Here is an 18308-nt window from a genome sequence, read left to right on the forward strand (position 1 = left end):
GAACTCAACCTGCATTTTTGTAAGATTGACCACTCCTGTGAGTATAATGACAATTGGCTAAGCTGTTTTTCTTATATTGTGTTATTAATGTTGCATATATGTTGAAAAAAGTGAAAAAACAGCATAAAAAATTAAAAGAAAATGTAAAATAAAACATAACAAAAAATACCAATAAAGCTGCTATTCAAACTTTTAATCTAGCTGTACAATTACTAACATGATATGAATAACCCTATTGAGTTTGAGAATAATAAGGCACTGTTATTTATTGAACCAAGTGAATTTTATGAGTATTTTAAAAGTCTTTGTGAGGAAACTGAATCAAGTAAACACAACTTTGATAAAGACTTCAAGCTTAAAATAGAAAATAAACTAAGGCAAAGTGAAATGAATTCTCCAGACAGAACTGCACTTGACCATGACATTAGTGCTGATGAGATCATGAGCAATATAAAAAAATTGAAAAACGGCAAATCAACAGGGGAAGACAAGGTAACCAACGAAATGATAAAATCAGGGAAGGATTATCTTAAAGATGTAATTGTAAAATTGTTCAATATCATATACAAAAGTGCTAAGTACCCATCAATATGGAACAAGGCATATATAGTCCCTATCCACAAATCTGGTGATGAATCAAATGTTAACAACTACAGGGGAATATCTATTACAAGCTGCCTCGGAAAGCTGTACAACTCGGTCCTGTTAAACAGAATTCAAGCACACGCATCCCAACAAGGGGTACCCCTACCTCATCAAACTGGGTTTAAACATGGTCATGGTACTTCAGATAATATCTTTATATTTAAGTCCATTATTACAAAATTTATGAAAGGAAAGAAAAAATTATACACATGTTTCATTGACTTTTCAAAAGCATTCGATAGTGTTTGGAGGAACGGACTACTATTCAAACTAAGTACTCTAGGAATAAGAGGACTTATGTACAAAAACATTAAAAGCATGTATGAAAACTCCCAAGCATGTGTTAAGACAAGTAGTGGTATATCCCCGGCCTTTAATACAACACTAGGTGTAAAACAAGGTGACACATTGAGCCCGTTTCTTTTTAATATTTTTATTGATGACCTTCTAAGATCAATTGATGGCGAAAGTGCTGCAAGTCCAGATATAAATGGAATACCAATACAAGGTTTACTCTATGCTGATGACCTCATCCTTATGTCCAAGACCCCCAATGGGCTAAGGCAAAGTTTGGAAATAGTAGAAAATTTCTGTAACAAGTGGAGACTGACTGTAAATGTCACCAAAACTAAAATAGTTATTTTCAACTCAAAATCAAAAGCTCACAGTGAAAAATTTTTTCTGTATGGAAAACCAATCCAAGAGGTCAACAAATACATGTATCTAGGTCTCCTTCTAAATCGATCAGGAAGCTTTACAGAAACCAAAAATAATCTCCTACAACGTGCTACAAAGGCATTCTTCAGTCTGTCTAAGTCTCTTCCACTTCAGAGTAATGTTAACACATCCTTAAAAGAGAAATTATTTGATACCCTCATTTCCCCAATCCTTACATATTGCTCAGAGATATGGGGCTACTCGGTGTCAACGGATAACTGCCCTACAGAAAAGTTGCACTTAAAATTTTGCAAACAAATCCTTGGCCTCCATCAAAACGTATCAAACTATGGTGTATACACTGAACTTGGCCGCCTTCCCCTCTATACCAAAATACAGTTTGCATCTGTCAAACTATGGTGTAAAATTATTCAAATGTCTGATGCTACACTAATGAAACAAGCGTACATACAAGAGATAAATAGTTACAAGTTGCTGACACCCTATGTCCCACCCGCAGTCCACACACTCAGACCAGCTTGTATGTCATGGTCTGAGGGTATTCGAAAAATCCTTTTCACATTTGGCCTTGGTGATGTGTGGCTTAGCCAGTCACCCCCAAAAAACTTCACCACAATTTTCAAACAAAGACAAACTGACCACTTTACCCAAATATGCAACAGCAAACTTCAAGCCAACAGTAAATTATCTCTCTTCCGTATACTTAACCAAAAGTGTGAAAGGGCAACTTATGTTGATAAAATAACAAATTACGACACCTTGTCAACCCTTGCTAAACTACGTCTGAGTGACCATAAACTCCACATCGAAACTGGGCGGCACACCAGGCCAAAAACTGAAAGGTGCGACAGAATCTGTCACCTGTGCACACAAGGGGTAATTGAGGATGAATACCATTTTATATTCCAATGCCCAATGTACAAAACAGACCGAGTCACCTTTTTCAGTAAAACCTCATCCCTAAAAGCTGATTCAAGGTCACCAGACAGTCAATTATGCCATGTATTTAACAGTGCCAACAAAGATACTTTAGTGTCCATCTCCAACTTTATAATCAAATCATTCAAGAAAAGAAGTGAAGTGGTTGCTCTGCTTGGTAACTCCTAGCATATCCCTTAAAATGTCAGTGTATGGTGCCACTGTTGTGAGAAGTGACTCGGCAGTGGGACTGAACATGGCACAATATTTATATCTGTGTAACTTATTTACTTATCTGTCTTATGTAATTGTCATTAATCGTAATTATCAATGTCATCAAACTGGCTTTGAACAGCCATGTAAACAGCTATGTAACGGTGGTTTTAAGTTTTTAAAAAAACATATTTAATTCTTTTTGTGTAACATGCTTATACTATGTTTATGTTAAATTTATAATCACACCAAGGTTTATCTCATTGCTTAGATAGAATATTCTATGAGTGATTTTACTAGTACTTATCTTCATTATATAAAGATGGTAATGCACTAACTGTATTGTATCATCATTTGTATATCATATTGTACAAGGTCATGACAATCTATGTACCAGTACAGAAATAAATTGAATTGAATTGAATTGTTATTCATCTTTAGCATTAATGTAAGCGTTACACAAATTTTTTTTTGTAAACTTATTTTCCATATTAAATAACATTTACCTGCATAATAATCATCGATTCCTAATTATGTGACACAGTTAAGAAAGCTAAACCGATGGGACTTTACAATGAAATCTCAATGTGTTTTTATGTAATCTCATTTAATACCCACTTGAAAATTAATTAAGCAAATTATTTTATAACCCTGAAATAACTTGAAAATCAATTAAGCAAATTATTTTATGGCCCTGAATTAACTGCCTACTATCCATATACATTTATTGCACCAAATAGCACTGTACTGCATTGCTTTCAAAACAGAAAACAATTACGATGGTTTTCCAACACAAGCTGCACTTCACTCTTTTCAGTAAGGTTGATTATCATAAGTAACATGGTTTTCCCTTAATCGCTATCCTGGCAGCAGTGTCCAAAATAGGGTTTTCTTTAACTTTCATGCAATATAACATAATACTTAACAGCATAATGACCATCAAATTTTTTATAAAAAAATAAAAGTATCATGGATATTCAGAAAATGTGATATGGAAAGGTCTCCAAGGACATGGAAGTTAGGGTCACACTTTCAAAATGCCAAAATGTTAACAAGAGATAACTGTACTGAAATGATTTTCTTTCCATTTTCAACACCTTTTTTACATAAAACCATCATCAATTAACTGTCATTTTTAAATGATCAACTAGGAAAATTGTTGACATAGGAAAAATATCAATAGAACAATTTATAATGTCCAATTAGCTCCATTTGGAGATTCTGAACATAGTGAATGATTGAATCTGACGAACTGCAATGATGAGTTCCTTTCCATTTTTGATACTTTATTACACAATGCAGGATAATAGGTTTACCGTCATTTTTATATAATCAACTAACAATATTGTTAAGAAGCAGAAAATGTTAAAACAACACTTTAACATATCCAATTAGTACCGTTATGAGACTGTTAACATGCTTAAGAATTAAATCTGAAGAAAAACCACTTATATACAAAAAGGCTAATAACTTCATCAAAACTTAACGGATCAAGCTTATTTTCAAACTTGATCTGTATACTGGTCAGATTGATCACTCCTGTGAGTTGCAAGACAAAAGGCTGATTGGTTTTCCTTAAAATGCGTTATCAGTGTTGCATGTATGCTGAATAAAGGGAAAAAAACAGCATTACTTTTGTAAAAATAGTCCAATCAAGCCAATTTTCAAACTTGACCTGCGTATAATAAATATTCACCAGTTCTGTAAATTTCAATCCAAGGAAAGGAAAAACATTTTTACACTTATCATGTTATCGGTGTTATAAAAGTGCTGAAAAAATTGAAAAAAAAAAACAAAAACAGGATAACTTCCATAAAAATTGCCCGATCTTGCTGATTTTCAAACTTGACCTGCATATTATGAATATTCATTAGTTCTGTAAGTTTCAAGCCAAATGAAAAAACAGTTTTCCACTTATTGTGTTATCAGTGCTGCATATATGCTGAAAAAAGTGAAAAAACAGCATAAATTCCCTAACAATAATCGAATCATGCTGATTTTCGAACTTGACTTGCGTATTATGAATATTGATCAGTTCTACAAGTTTCAAGCCAAAAGGTAAATTGGTTTTCCACTTATGGTGTTATCATGCGGCATATATGCTGAAAAATAGTGAAAAAACAGCATAAATTCCCTAAAAATGACCCAATCATGCTGATTTTCGAACTTGACCTGTGTATTATGAATATTAATCAGTTTTGTAAGTTTCAAGCCAAAAGGTAGGATGGTTTTCCACTTATCGTGTTATCGGGGTTGCATATATGCTGAAAAAAGTGAAAAAACAGCATAAATTCACTAAAAATGACCCGATCATGCTGATTTTCGAACTTGACCTGCGTATTATGAATATTCATCAGTTCTGTAACTTTCAAGCCAAAAGGTAAAATGGTTTTTCACTTATCGTGTTATCGGTGCTGCATATATGCTGAAAAAAGTGAAAAAACAGCATAAATTCCCTAAAAATGACCCGATCATGCTGATTTTCGAACTTGACCTGCGTATTATGAATATTCATCAGTTCTGTAACTTTCAAGCCAAAAGGTAAAATGGTTTTTCACTTATCCTGTTATCGGTGCTGCATATATGCTGAAAAAAGTGAAAAAACAGCATAAATTCCCTAAAAGTGACCCGATCATGCTGATTTTCGAACTTGACCTGCGTATTATGAATATTCATCAGTTCTGTAAGTTTCATACCAAAAGAAAAAACAGTTTTCCATTTATCGTGTTATCGGTAAAAGTGCACGGCGACGGCGACGACGGCGACAGCGACGACGGCGACGGCGACGACAGACGCAGATGATGGCTATATGTACAGACACATCTGTGTCTGTACATAAAAAGACTTCTATGACAGATAGATTTGACATCTAAATACCTCTCACAGAAGATGACGCAGGATATAAAAATAATCATGCAGCAAATGGATAAAACAGCTAAGTACATAATTTATCAGGTAAAATATAGCTCAATCAAATAATTTCACCTTCAAATTAGAACCACAAAATATCCGATCCCAAGCAAGTAGTATGAGGCATTGGTTTTTTTCTATACTTACTTGAAATCATTAAAGAACACATTATTACACGTTCCGTTATTTTCACAAAGATTTCCAGTGGCGCAGAGATCGTCCGTCTGCTCCCCTTCCACCACACCGTCCAGGGTCACCGGGTACGACTCGTTCAATTGGAAACTGTCGGGAACGGAAACGTTGTAAAACAGCAGCAGTTTGTCATTGAGCCGAGCATCCTGGATCGTACCCTTGAAAGGTTCCTGGACAGTAGCAGAGATAGGATTGTACTCTGTAAGTACTGTTTGTCGCCTGCGTCGCCCACTGGAGGAGGAGCCCAAACCGGGCAACCCGCCAACGTACATCTTTGCTGGATTCAGCATGGTGGCCGTCATGGTCTTTCCTGATAACCTGACGGAATCGATACGGATTTCTAATTTATCACGGTTTTTATCAACTTCGATCAAATGTTGTGAACCGTCATTCAAATTGCTGCCCAAGTTGTCTTCATATCTTGCATATGTTCCCTCCATGGTGTTGTACAGATTGAGAATGACATGCAGACTTGTGCCTTTCAACTCAGCAGAAACGAAGGCTTTGTCGCCTGGGCTATTGGTATTGACACCGCCCAGGTAGAAAATAAAGCCGTCAGGTTGGCGTGTGCGTATAAACATGCTGATGACATTGACATACTGAAGGAGATTTTTGTCTCTAGCTGGAATAGTAAACTGTGCCAGACTTGACGATGAACCTTGACTGAAGGTGGCAGCTGGGAAGGCTGGAAAAGATAATGTTATGGGTGTTATTACTTGAAAATATTACAGTCACTTTATCAAAAAAATGACAATAAGTCACTTTCAAGGCAAAAACAAAAGAATCAAGAAAATTGTTTGTTATAACTGTATAAAGAAATTGTACAAGTTTTTTTTTCTAGAAATCAAGTGGTGATACTGGACATTCAAACTCTATACAACAACAAATTCTTAAGTGAAAATAGACATCTCACTCGGCACTCTTCTCTCACTTACTCTGGTTACACTGGGGTCCAGTATACTTCCTCAGGCAGCGACATTTATACTGCCACCAGAGGTCAGCACATACACCCTTGCCGCTACACGGGTCGGGAACACACTGGACCTCCCTGTTGCATCCTGGGTAAACTCCCACCAAAGAATTCGGCACATCTTGAGGAACAACCAACTGGCCGTTCAACACAATATCTCTGGTGCAACCAATGAATGTGACTTCTGATTGGTCAATTGCCCCTGCCATCACTTTACTACCAATGTAGGTCGTGCCGAAGGTGAGGGGGGAACTTACATTGATATTGTCTTGATAAGTACACACGCCACCTGGACAATGATTTCCATAGATATGAAGCTTTGTGCTCCCCGCTGAATTCACCGCAAGTTCGATCTGGTGCCACTCTCCATCTTTTAATCGTTGATTCTCCGATGCAAAGCTGACAGGATTGCCTGTGACCTGGTTAAAGGTGAACTGTAAGTTGTGTCCTGTTAGTGTCAGGAGCATGCTGTCGCCAGATGGTAACTGGTGGTGCATCAGGACGCCGCTGAGCAGCGTGGTACGCAGCCACAGCACCAGGGTGAAATTCGACCAGTTTTGTGTCGAATTTAACACCATGTAGGAGGTACCATTGAAAGAGGCTGATGTGGGAACTTCACAATAGAACCCAGTGAACCCTGACGGACATGAGCAAGTGTAGTTATGCACAGCGGGAGTTTCAGTCACCAAATATGGCCGGCAAGTGGCGCCATTTTGACAGGCGTTATTTGCACAACCAATCAGCTGTACTGTGCAGTTCTTTCCACCATATTCTTTCCCCTGTACAGGTCTTGCACACTGACACGTGTAGTCTGCCAGCTTGTCCGTGCACGTGGCCCCATTTTTACATGGTTGGTACTCGTCGCACTCGTTGATTTCTGTCTCACAGTGCGTGCCAGTCCAGCCTGCCTCACATGCACACGTGTAGCCATTCAGCCTGTCGTTACAAGTGCCATGCACACATGGGTTAGAATTACATTCATCAATGTTCACTTCACAATTCACGCCTGAAAATCAGAGGGAATTCCAACAATCATCATTCAGCAACATAAACTAAATATCACAATAAACAGAAAAGTTGGCAATTTCTTTAAAATGTGATGATTGATCTTACAACTTTGAACATATCAACTACTCTTCTGATAATGTATAATTAACACAATATCATAAATTTCTTAAATTGGTATTCGATATCTGTTTCAGTGATACCAGTCAAGTTACATGTTGACCCTTATAGTGGACTAAAATACAGCATTGTGTGAATTGAAAATTCTGCATTGCAGTAGTTGAGATAAAAAAAAATCTCCATATTGTGTTTGCTCACCTGTGGACCCTGGCACACACTCGCACACATAACCAGCCGCAGTGGAGAAGTTAAAGTTGTTGAAGTTCAGGTAGCCCTGCTGGTACAGGGAGAGGTCGGAGCGCTCGAGACACGTGCTGTTATAACGACACGGGTTGGACTCGCACTCGTTGATGTCGATCTCACAGTTCTTGCCCTGGTAACCTTCCCAGCATGTACAATTGTAGTCCTAAAAGTGAGGAGTACACATTCCAAGGTTTATTTAGAAGGTTGTTCCATGGAAAGAGCAAAATTTAAAAGAAAAGAGAGAATAAGTGTATTTGTCAATGTAATAATTGAAGGAAGATCTGAATGTTTATCACACTGGTGTTCAACACATTAAAATGTTTTTTTAAATCAAAAGGTGAAAACTTTGTATATCCCAGACATAAATGCCCATAAAAAATGTTCCTGATAAAATACCAAGTCGTAATAACTGTGATACAATTTATCAGTGCCTTGTAAAAACTTACCACTTCTTAAATGAGGGAAGAAGGAATGAAATGAAATGAAATGACATGAACTTACAGTTGTGTTAATACCAAACTGCAAAGAGGAAGCAAGAAAATTCTGTCTGAAAAATCTGCCAATTTATGTAGGAGAACTATGCTTATGACACTCACGTTTATCCCGTCTGTGCATGTGGCTCCGTTCTGACAGGGATGGTACACGGCGCACTCGTCTATATTCAGCTCGCAGTGGGTGCCGTTGAAGCCAGTGCCAGTGCAGTTACAGACATAGCTAAAATATGGGATGGAAGAGTTATTCAGGGAGAGCAGAAACACACATCAGAACACATGTAGACCAGTTACGTTAAAACACAAACAGGGAAATGCCACTGTGATAACATTAGGTATGGATTGAAAATGCTTGATAATGTTTTTTTCTAAATTCAATTTAGAATATATTCTTATTAAAGCGACTTATCAAAAATGTTTAAAGGATTTGTAAACTATTAAAATACCTAATAAGTAGGAAAATAGAATTGTTGGAAATCTCTACTACTTGTTGCCAAGATGTCTTTTCACCCTTTCTTATATGCTTAAAATATTTTTGAAACATTTGTGCAACACAGATTTTTCTCTAAACCTATTTCTTATATAAACAGTCACACAATAAACAACAAAATGCATGCGGTTGCAGATTACTATAACTTCAACATGCACAGTCACACACACAAGAATATAATATAATATAATATGTGTTATAGACATATATATAGCATATGTATGTATATGATGGTAGATAGGCTGCTTTTGAAGCTCTATCAGTCTTGTGAATGGGTTACAATACACAGCTGATTTGACATCTTTGACACGTTACAATACAGATGCCCTGAATTATTCTCTAAATTAGTTTTAGGACAAAGATCTCATTTTCAGTGATGATATTTCAATATTATTAATGTATTAATTAAAATCATCATACAGAAGATGCCTCTTTATCTTAATATGTGTTTGTGCTCCAAGCGGTATTCTATTCAGTGCTGCAGTTTGTGGAGGAACAAACATAATAACAGTAGATTTTAACAACAACAGTATTGTACAACCAACACTATCTAGGAATACAGAAATTGAAACATGCACGCAATGCATTGGCCTCTTTACCTTGGGATAATGGAGAGCAAAATAAAAGTATAATAATATGAATAAATTGAACTAAAGCTATGAATTCAACACAAAATATTTTAATTTCTTTTCTCTTTTTACATCATGAATGATTAGTACATTAAAAGGCCTAGGGTTAAGTTTTATTAAGCATGCCTTTCCATAACTCGAAAGTGGTTTCTGTTCCTATATTAAAACATATCACACACACATTTTCTCTAGAATAGAATGACCATTAAGTTAAGACCAGATTCAGGTTCTTACCAATGGTAAAATGTGACATTTTATTCCTATAAGTATTTCTGTACAAAAAAAAAAAAAAAAAAAAAAAAAAAAAAAAAAAAAAAAACGATCCTGTAGTTTGCTTGATGCACATACAAACACAGATTTCAGTTATTTACTTGCATTCTACTGTCAACAAGTGTGTGCGCCTGTGTGTGTGCGTGTAGGTGTATGCATGTGTGTATGTAGGGTTACTGATAACAATTTGCCTGTATTAAAGCTGATGGACATACATTAAATGTTAATAGTACACAGTTTCATTCAAAAACATAATGCAGGCAAGTTAAAAATGCAATCAAAATATCTAGGCAAAAAGTTGATTCGTAAATTTTGAAACAATGCTGTCTTTTGTGCAAAACATGGATGCAGACTTGACAAATTTTCATTGCATTTTTAACAAAAAAACTTCAGGCTTGGTTCCATAAATACACACTGAGTATAAATACTTCTATTGCTTTTGAAAAACTGATGCCACTTATGTTTTACCAATGTACAAATTTGACTATAGGTGTCACTGCTGCAGCAAGGATGCTAATTTTTGATAATAGATGTCACTACTGCTGCCAAGATGCAAATCTGAAAACCATGCATTACTGTCCTACCCTGTGTTATTATCCACGCAAGTAAGTTGTAAACAGATTTTGGTAACATTTAGAAGACTCGGACTGTAAACAGGAAGTGGTAAACTTAAGATGACCAGGACGATAACAGGAAGTTGTAAACATTTAGACGACGAGACAATATTTCTAACATCTTTCTGTCAATTAAAAATTGAGAGTAAGTGGTTCGATAAATAATATAAGCATTTTGTGGGGATGTGGACTTGACTGTTGTCAATTTATCTAAATTTAGTCGGAATTTATATCTGGCAATATTTAATACAGACTTGTGAAATAACTTTGTCATATAAAATGCTCTGCTTTATCATTGTGATTATACATGTTGCTGCTGTATAGGAATAAAAAGTGCAGTTCATTTACAAACCTATGAAGAGAGAAACTATGGCACAAAACAGACAACTGATACATGTTCACCCAAAATGCCATACAGGATTGGATGGGGAAAAAAGCTGGCATATGTGCAAATAACTTTCTTTCATTCTCAAAAAAAAGGAGAATATAGCTCAAAAATTAACTTTGTCAGATCCACAATGGCTGCTGTATGGTGTATAATAAAATGTAGTCATGGTAACTAAAAAGCAGCAGAATACACAGGGGGAGGGAGTTCATACAAATACGTATCGTCAAACATATCTTCAGCATTGCCTTAAAAACTGCAAACTGCTCAGTTGATACTTCAAATTAATGTGTCCACTGCCTTTTACATAACATCTGAACTTACATGTTACCTATTTACCCCTAAAAATTTCTAGAACTCACCCGTTGACCAGATCAATACAGCTTCCGCCATGCAGGCACGGATCTGAGGCACACTCATCGATATTAGTCTCGCAGTGAATGCCCGTAAATCCTGGCGCACAGTCGCACAAGTAACCATTGACCTGGTCGTCACAAGTTGCGTTGTTCTGGCACGGGTTAGATGCACATTCATCTATGTCGATTCTGCATCTTCTGCCTAAAAATTATCATTCTTTTTTCAATAAGAAGAACGGTTACATTAATAAGACTGCAAAGGTCTCAGTAAACGAGAAATCTTTAGTGGATTTAACCAAAATCATTCTTGCATACCTGTAAAAGCACAAAACAAATCTTAAATACAAGTAATAAGATGCACCTGACAAAATGATAACTTCAGTGTTTGAATCTCTAAGAAACAACTATCAGTAAGTCAGGTGAAAAAAAAAAAAGACAATCTATGAGGAATGGATTACAGAGCCAGGAGCACCATCTTCACTCCAAACATTTCACATTTTAAAGAAAATGCCCTTCTAATATAATTTTCACCTGTCCATCCTGCAGAGCAATTACACAAATAGTTTCCAGCTTCTGCTGCAAGGGGGATGCAGACGCCATCGTTCTTACACACTGGGGGGTCGTCTCTTGCCAGATTTCCACTAGTGCAATAATCCGTCACCTGCTCACAGTTTTTACCTGTGAAAAACCCAGAACACAATGATAACTAAATAAGATGATCCTAAAATGTGAATTCATTAAAAAAAAAATGGATGTGTGATATGATTTCTCCAGTTCTGCTAAAAAGTATGGCAAAAGATCACATAAATTAATGTGCTTTAACAACGTGTAGTGCAAAATCTACCAGACTGATGACGAAATTCACTCCAATTCCCACTGCATTTCAATCTAAAACATAGGCAAACACAGAAACATTTGAATCACATATCAAACAGGGTTTACCTGAATAATATGCCCCTTTTTCTTGTGACGGTGCACAATAGCAGTCAAAGCTGCCGTTCTTATTGCGACAAATGCCATTGTTCAGGCATATCCCCGGCTGGTACTGACATTCATCAATGTCTCTTTCACAGTTGGTGCCGTTCCATCCACTGATATAAAACATGTCAGGATTCCCCGTATACTGGGTGAGGTTGAAATAGTTTTGCGTGCAGTTACATGTATAACTGGCGATACCGTCGACACACCTGGCGCCATTTTGACAGGGGCTGTCGGCGCAGTCATCGATGTTCACAGAACAGTTATCACCAGCAAAACCTACAGGGAAAGGTAGGCTATGTAATTATTTGCGTACTTTGTCTTAATAAGTAACATGACTTATAAACATACTTTGCAAGGACAATAAGTAAACAAATTTACAATGATCACCTGACAATAGTGATTATGTAATCTAAATAGCACTGATGAGTTAAAATTTTTAAAAAATAGTACATGCCAGATGCTATTCTTACCTGAAAGGAATTTTTAACATAACAATCAAATATATCTTTTCTGCATGAACGTATAAAATATACATCTTATGTCCTATGTCATCCTTAATCTGTTAATTATTCTCATCATCATCATCATCCTTTGCCCTTGGGCAAAATAAAATAAAATAAATCATTTCAATTGACATTAAAGTTTTCATATGTCATAAACAAAAATGGTCATGAAATCAAATACTTAACCCATGGTCAACTTACCTATTGGACATTGACATTTGTAGGAGTTGACCATATCAAGGCACACCTCGCCATTAATACAGGTGTGGTTGACACAATCATCAATGTCCGTCTCGCAGTCTGCACCAGTGAATCCCAACACACACATACACGTGTATTCAGGATTCGGAATTATACTGGTGCATGTGGCCCCATTCTGGCATGGAGAGAAGGAGCATGCGTCGTAAGGTTGTGAGCAGTTTTTTCCCATCCACCCTGAGGTACAGTTACACATGTAGTCGTTGACCTGGTCCACACACGGCGCGCCATTCTGACAGGGTCCTGAGGCGCAGTCATCTATGTTGGTCTCGCAGTGAACCCCTAGTGTGAAGTACAATAATATTTTACTCATATATGTCATTGATTATTGTAAGTGCAGGTGAAATTCATGGACACTAATGAAGAGAAAGGTGGGGTTTTTATGCTTTAGCTTCATGATTTGTCAAAAAATATTTTGTTTTCATTTTTTTAAATTAAATTTTGCTTGTTTTGGAAATTATTTCCTTAAATGGTCCAAGCATTTGATAGTGCAAAGAGAAGATGGAGAAATAAGATGTGGGAAGTGGTAATAATGGTAGTGCTTGTAGAAATCCAATTAAGACAATAATAATTCAATGACAGCATTTGGATGTACACAAAAGACAGAGTAAAAAATAACTGTTAATCAAGTTTTGGTCATGATTTAGTACTAAGACAACAGACTTCAGAATAGGGGACTAACTAGTCCAAGGGTCAAATATGGCCAACCCACTTAAATACTTCCCCATGGGATATCTATTCAGTATGTATTAGCAGAATGGACAGCAAGCTTTGTAGTGGGTTGCCATATTTGACTTGTTAGTCCCCTATTCTGAATTTGGCCTCAGAGACAGCAGTACATACCAGTGAACCCGGGTCTACAGACACAGTCGTACATGTTCAATCTATTCTGACAGGTGGCGCCATTTTGGCAGGGGTCAGATTGGCACTCATCGACGTCCACCTCACAGTTGACCCCCGTCCAGCCAGCAACACAGTCACAGGTGTAGCCATTCACCTGGGGATGAAAGTATACACAATAATAAGATCGCATTATTCACTCATTAAACTAGCCTTATGTTTAGCTGACAACACAGACCTGCAGTCATTCTACTGATAGCTAGAAAAGCACTCTTAGGGAGTAGAACTCCACCGTAGCAGCCCAATCTGTCTTATTGTTAATTAAAAAAGAAATGGATCAACAGCAAAATCTTATTGGTAGTAAGTTAGCCCTTTACTGACCTATTCTGAAAATTTTATTAAATCTCTTAATAACTTTTTAAATTAGGCTGTTCACTAACAAACCAAAAAAGAAAAATCATAACCTCAAAAAGTCAGAAAATCACTCATCTCATCAAACGCAGAACTGAGATTTCACCGAGCTATGGATATCCAACATCCAAATCATTCGCAGTTATAATCAATTCTATAGTAATATCACTGTCAATCAAAGCTGATTTAAATGCTCATTATTATAACACTAAAGGGGTCATCCATTTTTATCATCATATTCACAAGTACACGAAGCGTAGACTAATTCCCTACCCCCTTCCCCTCCAGAGAGTACAAGGTGAAAAGCTAAAATTGTTGACCTTTGACAGCAATTTGGATCATCATTCTTGTTATTTTTCAAAAGCGTACTGAGAGCATTAACAACCCCCATTCTTCAGTTTGTAGACTTGTGAAAATGTTGTTAAAAATGCATACTAGTATCCCCTTTATGATATTTGTGACATTACCTGGTCCATGCATGTGGCACCGTTCCTGCAAGGACTGCTAGCGCACTCGTCTATGTTGGTGGCACAGGTGGTGCCAGTGTAGCCCGCCGCACATGAACAGGTGTACCTGTTGATGCCATCAACACATCTAGAAAAGTAGAGAACATACTAGTACATTACTTAACTAGTCATGTTTATGTTAGAAGAATATAGAATTATGCTACTGGGTCTTCAACCCGGGAGGGGGGGGGGGGGTCAGGAGAATTTGAAAGGTTTCAAAGAACAAAGAACCCCCTTCTTGCTGGGAAAAGATCTGCGCTGGGTAAAATTTTACCTAGGTACATAAAGGTTTCTTGGTAAAAGGTCCACTTTCTCAGAAGAAAAGATGCCCCCTTTGAAATTGCTGACTACCGGCCCACATAACAATACTGACATATGACATATAAAATCTAAAAACAGATCTTGTGTATAAATAAATTGTGTATAATTTGCGTGTGTATAAAAGACATAAAAGAGAACTAAAATAATTAACATGTTACAATTTGCAGGTAATTCCTGTGCACCTCACTGTCTGAAAGTTATATGAAACAAAATACTTAAACAAACACTTTTGAAATTTACAGATATTTTCACTTTCAATTTTTACCTTTATTTAGTACATATGCCATGTTCCACCTTTGTTAATATCATCCATCACAATAATGTTAAAAATACAGGTAGATACTGTGTACTCATATCAAAGATGCAGGAATACTTACGTGGCTCCGTTACTGCATGGCTGGCCAGCACACTCATCAATGTTCACCTCACAATTGACGCCAGAAAACCCCGTCACACAGCTGCAGTTGTACGCGTTCAAGAGATTGGCGCATGTTGCATTGTTACGGCATGGGTTACTGGCACATTCATTAATGTCTACACAATTGCTTTGGTCTCCTGAAGTAAAGATACATTATGAATGCATATCATAGACTTAAATATTTTTTCACCTTACACATGACACATTTGAATTTCATAAATTAAGAGAAAGATGGAAGTTTTGAGAGCTAGCATTGCTGTCCACTAATATATGACATAATGTCAAGCAAAAAACTTTTAAAAAATCGATATTTTCCAAGTGCAATATTGCAATTTATGCTACAGTAGATGTTGCGGAGGAAAGATCCAGACATGGTGTATCTGGCATACAGACACCATGCGCGAATAGGAGTTACACCATGCTTGGGTCTTTTGTTCCATAGTTATTACCATTCATCAGCGTAGTATATGTAGCATCTATTATTTCTTCACACTTGTGTATGTCTCATATGACTCACTGACTCACGGCGTATCTACGACATATTTACTCACAAATTTCCCCACCTGCAGCATCAGTTCATATTAAGATATTGTGAATGTTTGAATTTCTACACGAACTGAAAGCACAGAAATCGTCCCAACTTTTACAGGTCTGCTACAGTGTAGAAATTGAACAGTTTAAAATTTCCTTAATATGATGCTTTCATCCCAACTTGTACGCATACACTTTCAGTTAGTGTAAAAAATGAACAGTTTATAATTCCCTCAATATGACTAACAATAATACACAGATCCATTTTTGTCAGTACGTAAATCGGTTACCTACCCGTGAACCCCGGGGCGCATTCACACTTGTAGTTCAGTACATAATCTACACATATCACGTTATCTCCGGGACACACGACACCCACGCAGTCATCAAGATTTGTCTGACAGTTCTCTCCACTGAACCCCGCCGCACATGTGCACGTGTACGTGTTAAGGCCGTCGTTACATGTGGCACCGTTTAGACAGGGAGATGAGGCACACTCGTCGACTTCCTGAAAACGGAAAGAAAATTCAGTTGTTCAAGTGGATAAATATTATCTGATAGAAAATATGATTATACATAATGTTTTAAGGGCAAACTAATATCATTAAAATGAAAACTGTGTGGAAATATTTTGTGTCTTTCTCACATAATAACTGTATAAAAACTATAATGTAGTCTCCAGTAGCTTCTCTCCATACATATAAGTATGCAATAAAATCAGAAAAACAACCTGTTGAAAAACTGCTATGTCAAAGCTGAAGATCTTTGCTTAGTCTAAAATTAAACCACAACAATTTCTATGAACTGCTGGAGGGTTGCTAAGTTATGTATATGTATTCCTAAAAGTCTAAATATAGTCTTTACATACCCTCTCACAGTTATTGCCATCATAACCTGGGGAACAGATGCAGGAGTACGTCCCCTGGTTGTTCTGACAGGTGGCGCCATTTTGACACGGAGAGGCGGAACACTCGTCCATGTCATCGGTACAGTCTTCACCTGTGTATCCTGATTACCAGAGAGAAATAGTTGTTACCAGAAAAATATGGGAGAAAATTGAACAAAAATGGATAGGAAACTCATATACAACATTTTTCCTTGGCTTATCACTATAAATGACTAAACTTAATGAAAGTTGGGTAACAGGGGCAGTCAGAGGCCATCTTCTGGGTCTTCTGGAAGATGGTCAGAATTTTTCTTTTTACATTGAAGGGCAACTTTTTTTCTGTTGGAAGATGGTCAAAATTGGAGGATGGATCAACAAAAATAATTTGGAAGACTGTCAGAAAATATCTCTGGATCTGCCCCTAGGAAAGCCTCATCATGAGACAGGATTGCGCTCAGTGGTTGTAAATGTTTGGACATCATATACCTGCTACCACTGATGTATATACATATTATGAACTTGTACAGGGAGAACGATTTTTAAAAACATCTTTTCTTCTCTTTCCCTCCCTTCCATCTTACCTGTCCCTGTGCAGTTACAGACAAAGCTGTTGATCTGGTCCGTACACTGGCCGCCATTTTTACACGGCTGGGAATCGCACTCCTTCACTTCATTCTCACAGTGGGTACCCGTGTAGCCTGAAAACCAGCATGGCTTTTATGATAAACTCTTTCTAAATCTCTTTTTTTTTTAATTATGAAATCAATTCTTATTCAAAGTCTTTATATAAAAACAGAGGGTAAACAGTTGTTCTGTAGTCATCTTCATGAATATCTTTTCAACATGCAATATGTCAACTCTTGCAATACAAAATACACTTGCATTAATGAGGCTATCTTGAAAGATAAGTGTACATCATACTCATGAGAAATAAATGAATAATTTGAAAAATAATTAAGTCCAAAAATAAAAATAAAATAAGATGACATAAAGTGAAACAATTTAAAAAAAGAACAATCAAAACAAAACACACTTACAAAAATGAAAATTAAAATAAAAGAACACATACAATCATAAAATAATAAATAGTACTTTATTCTTCTATCTAATTCCTACTTTATTCTTCTATCTTTCCCTACCTGGAACACAGCGGCATTCATACAGCCTGGTCTGACCAGTAACATCCACACATGTTGCACCATTCTTACACAGCCCCGTCTGGCAGCCACTGGCACCTGGAGAGATGGAAAGGATACAGGGATTAGATATAGATGTCAGCACTGGCCGAAATACCAGTTATTAAAAAAAAAATTAAAATATAAATATTAAAATATGACAGACAAAACTCACAAATGTCTCTGAAAAAAGAACTTCTCTAATTTGAGATTTCTTTTACTTAATTCACAAACAATTGATTATAAAACAGAGAATTCATTTTGTCTCACTGATGGCAATTCACATTAATTCATATTAATAATATGACTGTTTTAAACCAGCTGACTGTCAGCCTCAGACATGCTGAAA

General features: G+C 36.7%; 1 protein-coding gene across 4 annotated transcripts in view; it reads right to left on the bottom strand.

The window, feature by feature from the left end:
- Positions 1 to 18308, bottom strand: part of LOC106171031 (uncharacterized) — a 61475-nt gene that overhangs the window by 26587 nt on the left and 16580 nt on the right. For 3 of the 4 annotated variants that reach the window (XM_087007427.1, XM_087007425.1, XM_087007429.1), the window contains 16 exons: positions 17924 to 18019; positions 17366 to 17482; positions 16767 to 16906; positions 16193 to 16406; positions 15327 to 15504; positions 14590 to 14716; positions 13715 to 13868; positions 12815 to 13153; positions 12072 to 12386; positions 11661 to 11807; positions 11136 to 11331; positions 10359 to 10421; positions 8491 to 8608; positions 7850 to 8057; positions 6492 to 7532; positions 5512 to 6241 (listed from right to left, as the gene is read on the bottom strand). In XM_087007427.1, coding sequence (XP_086863553.1) covers positions 5512 to 6241; positions 6492 to 7532; positions 7850 to 8057; positions 8491 to 8608; positions 10359 to 10421; positions 11136 to 11331; positions 11661 to 11807; positions 12072 to 12386; positions 12815 to 13153; positions 13715 to 13868; positions 14590 to 14716; positions 15327 to 15504; positions 16193 to 16406; positions 16767 to 16906; positions 17366 to 17482; positions 17924 to 18019 — 4183 coding nt within the window. The remainder of the gene's footprint in view (positions 1 to 5511; positions 6242 to 6491; positions 7533 to 7849; positions 8058 to 8490; positions 8609 to 10358; positions 10422 to 11135; positions 11332 to 11660; positions 11808 to 12071; positions 12387 to 12814; positions 13154 to 13714; positions 13869 to 14589; positions 14717 to 15326; positions 15505 to 16192; positions 16407 to 16766; positions 16907 to 17365; positions 17483 to 17923; positions 18020 to 18308) is intronic. The other variant, XM_087007426.1, reaches the window with a different exon arrangement.

Source organism: Lingula anatina, chromosome 3, assembly GCF_051362555.1.
Source record: "Lingula anatina isolate TDL-2025a chromosome 3, LinAna3.0, whole genome shotgun sequence".
In the NCBI taxonomy this organism is placed as follows: Eukaryota; Metazoa; Brachiopoda; class Lingulata; order Lingulida; family Lingulidae; genus Lingula; species Lingula anatina.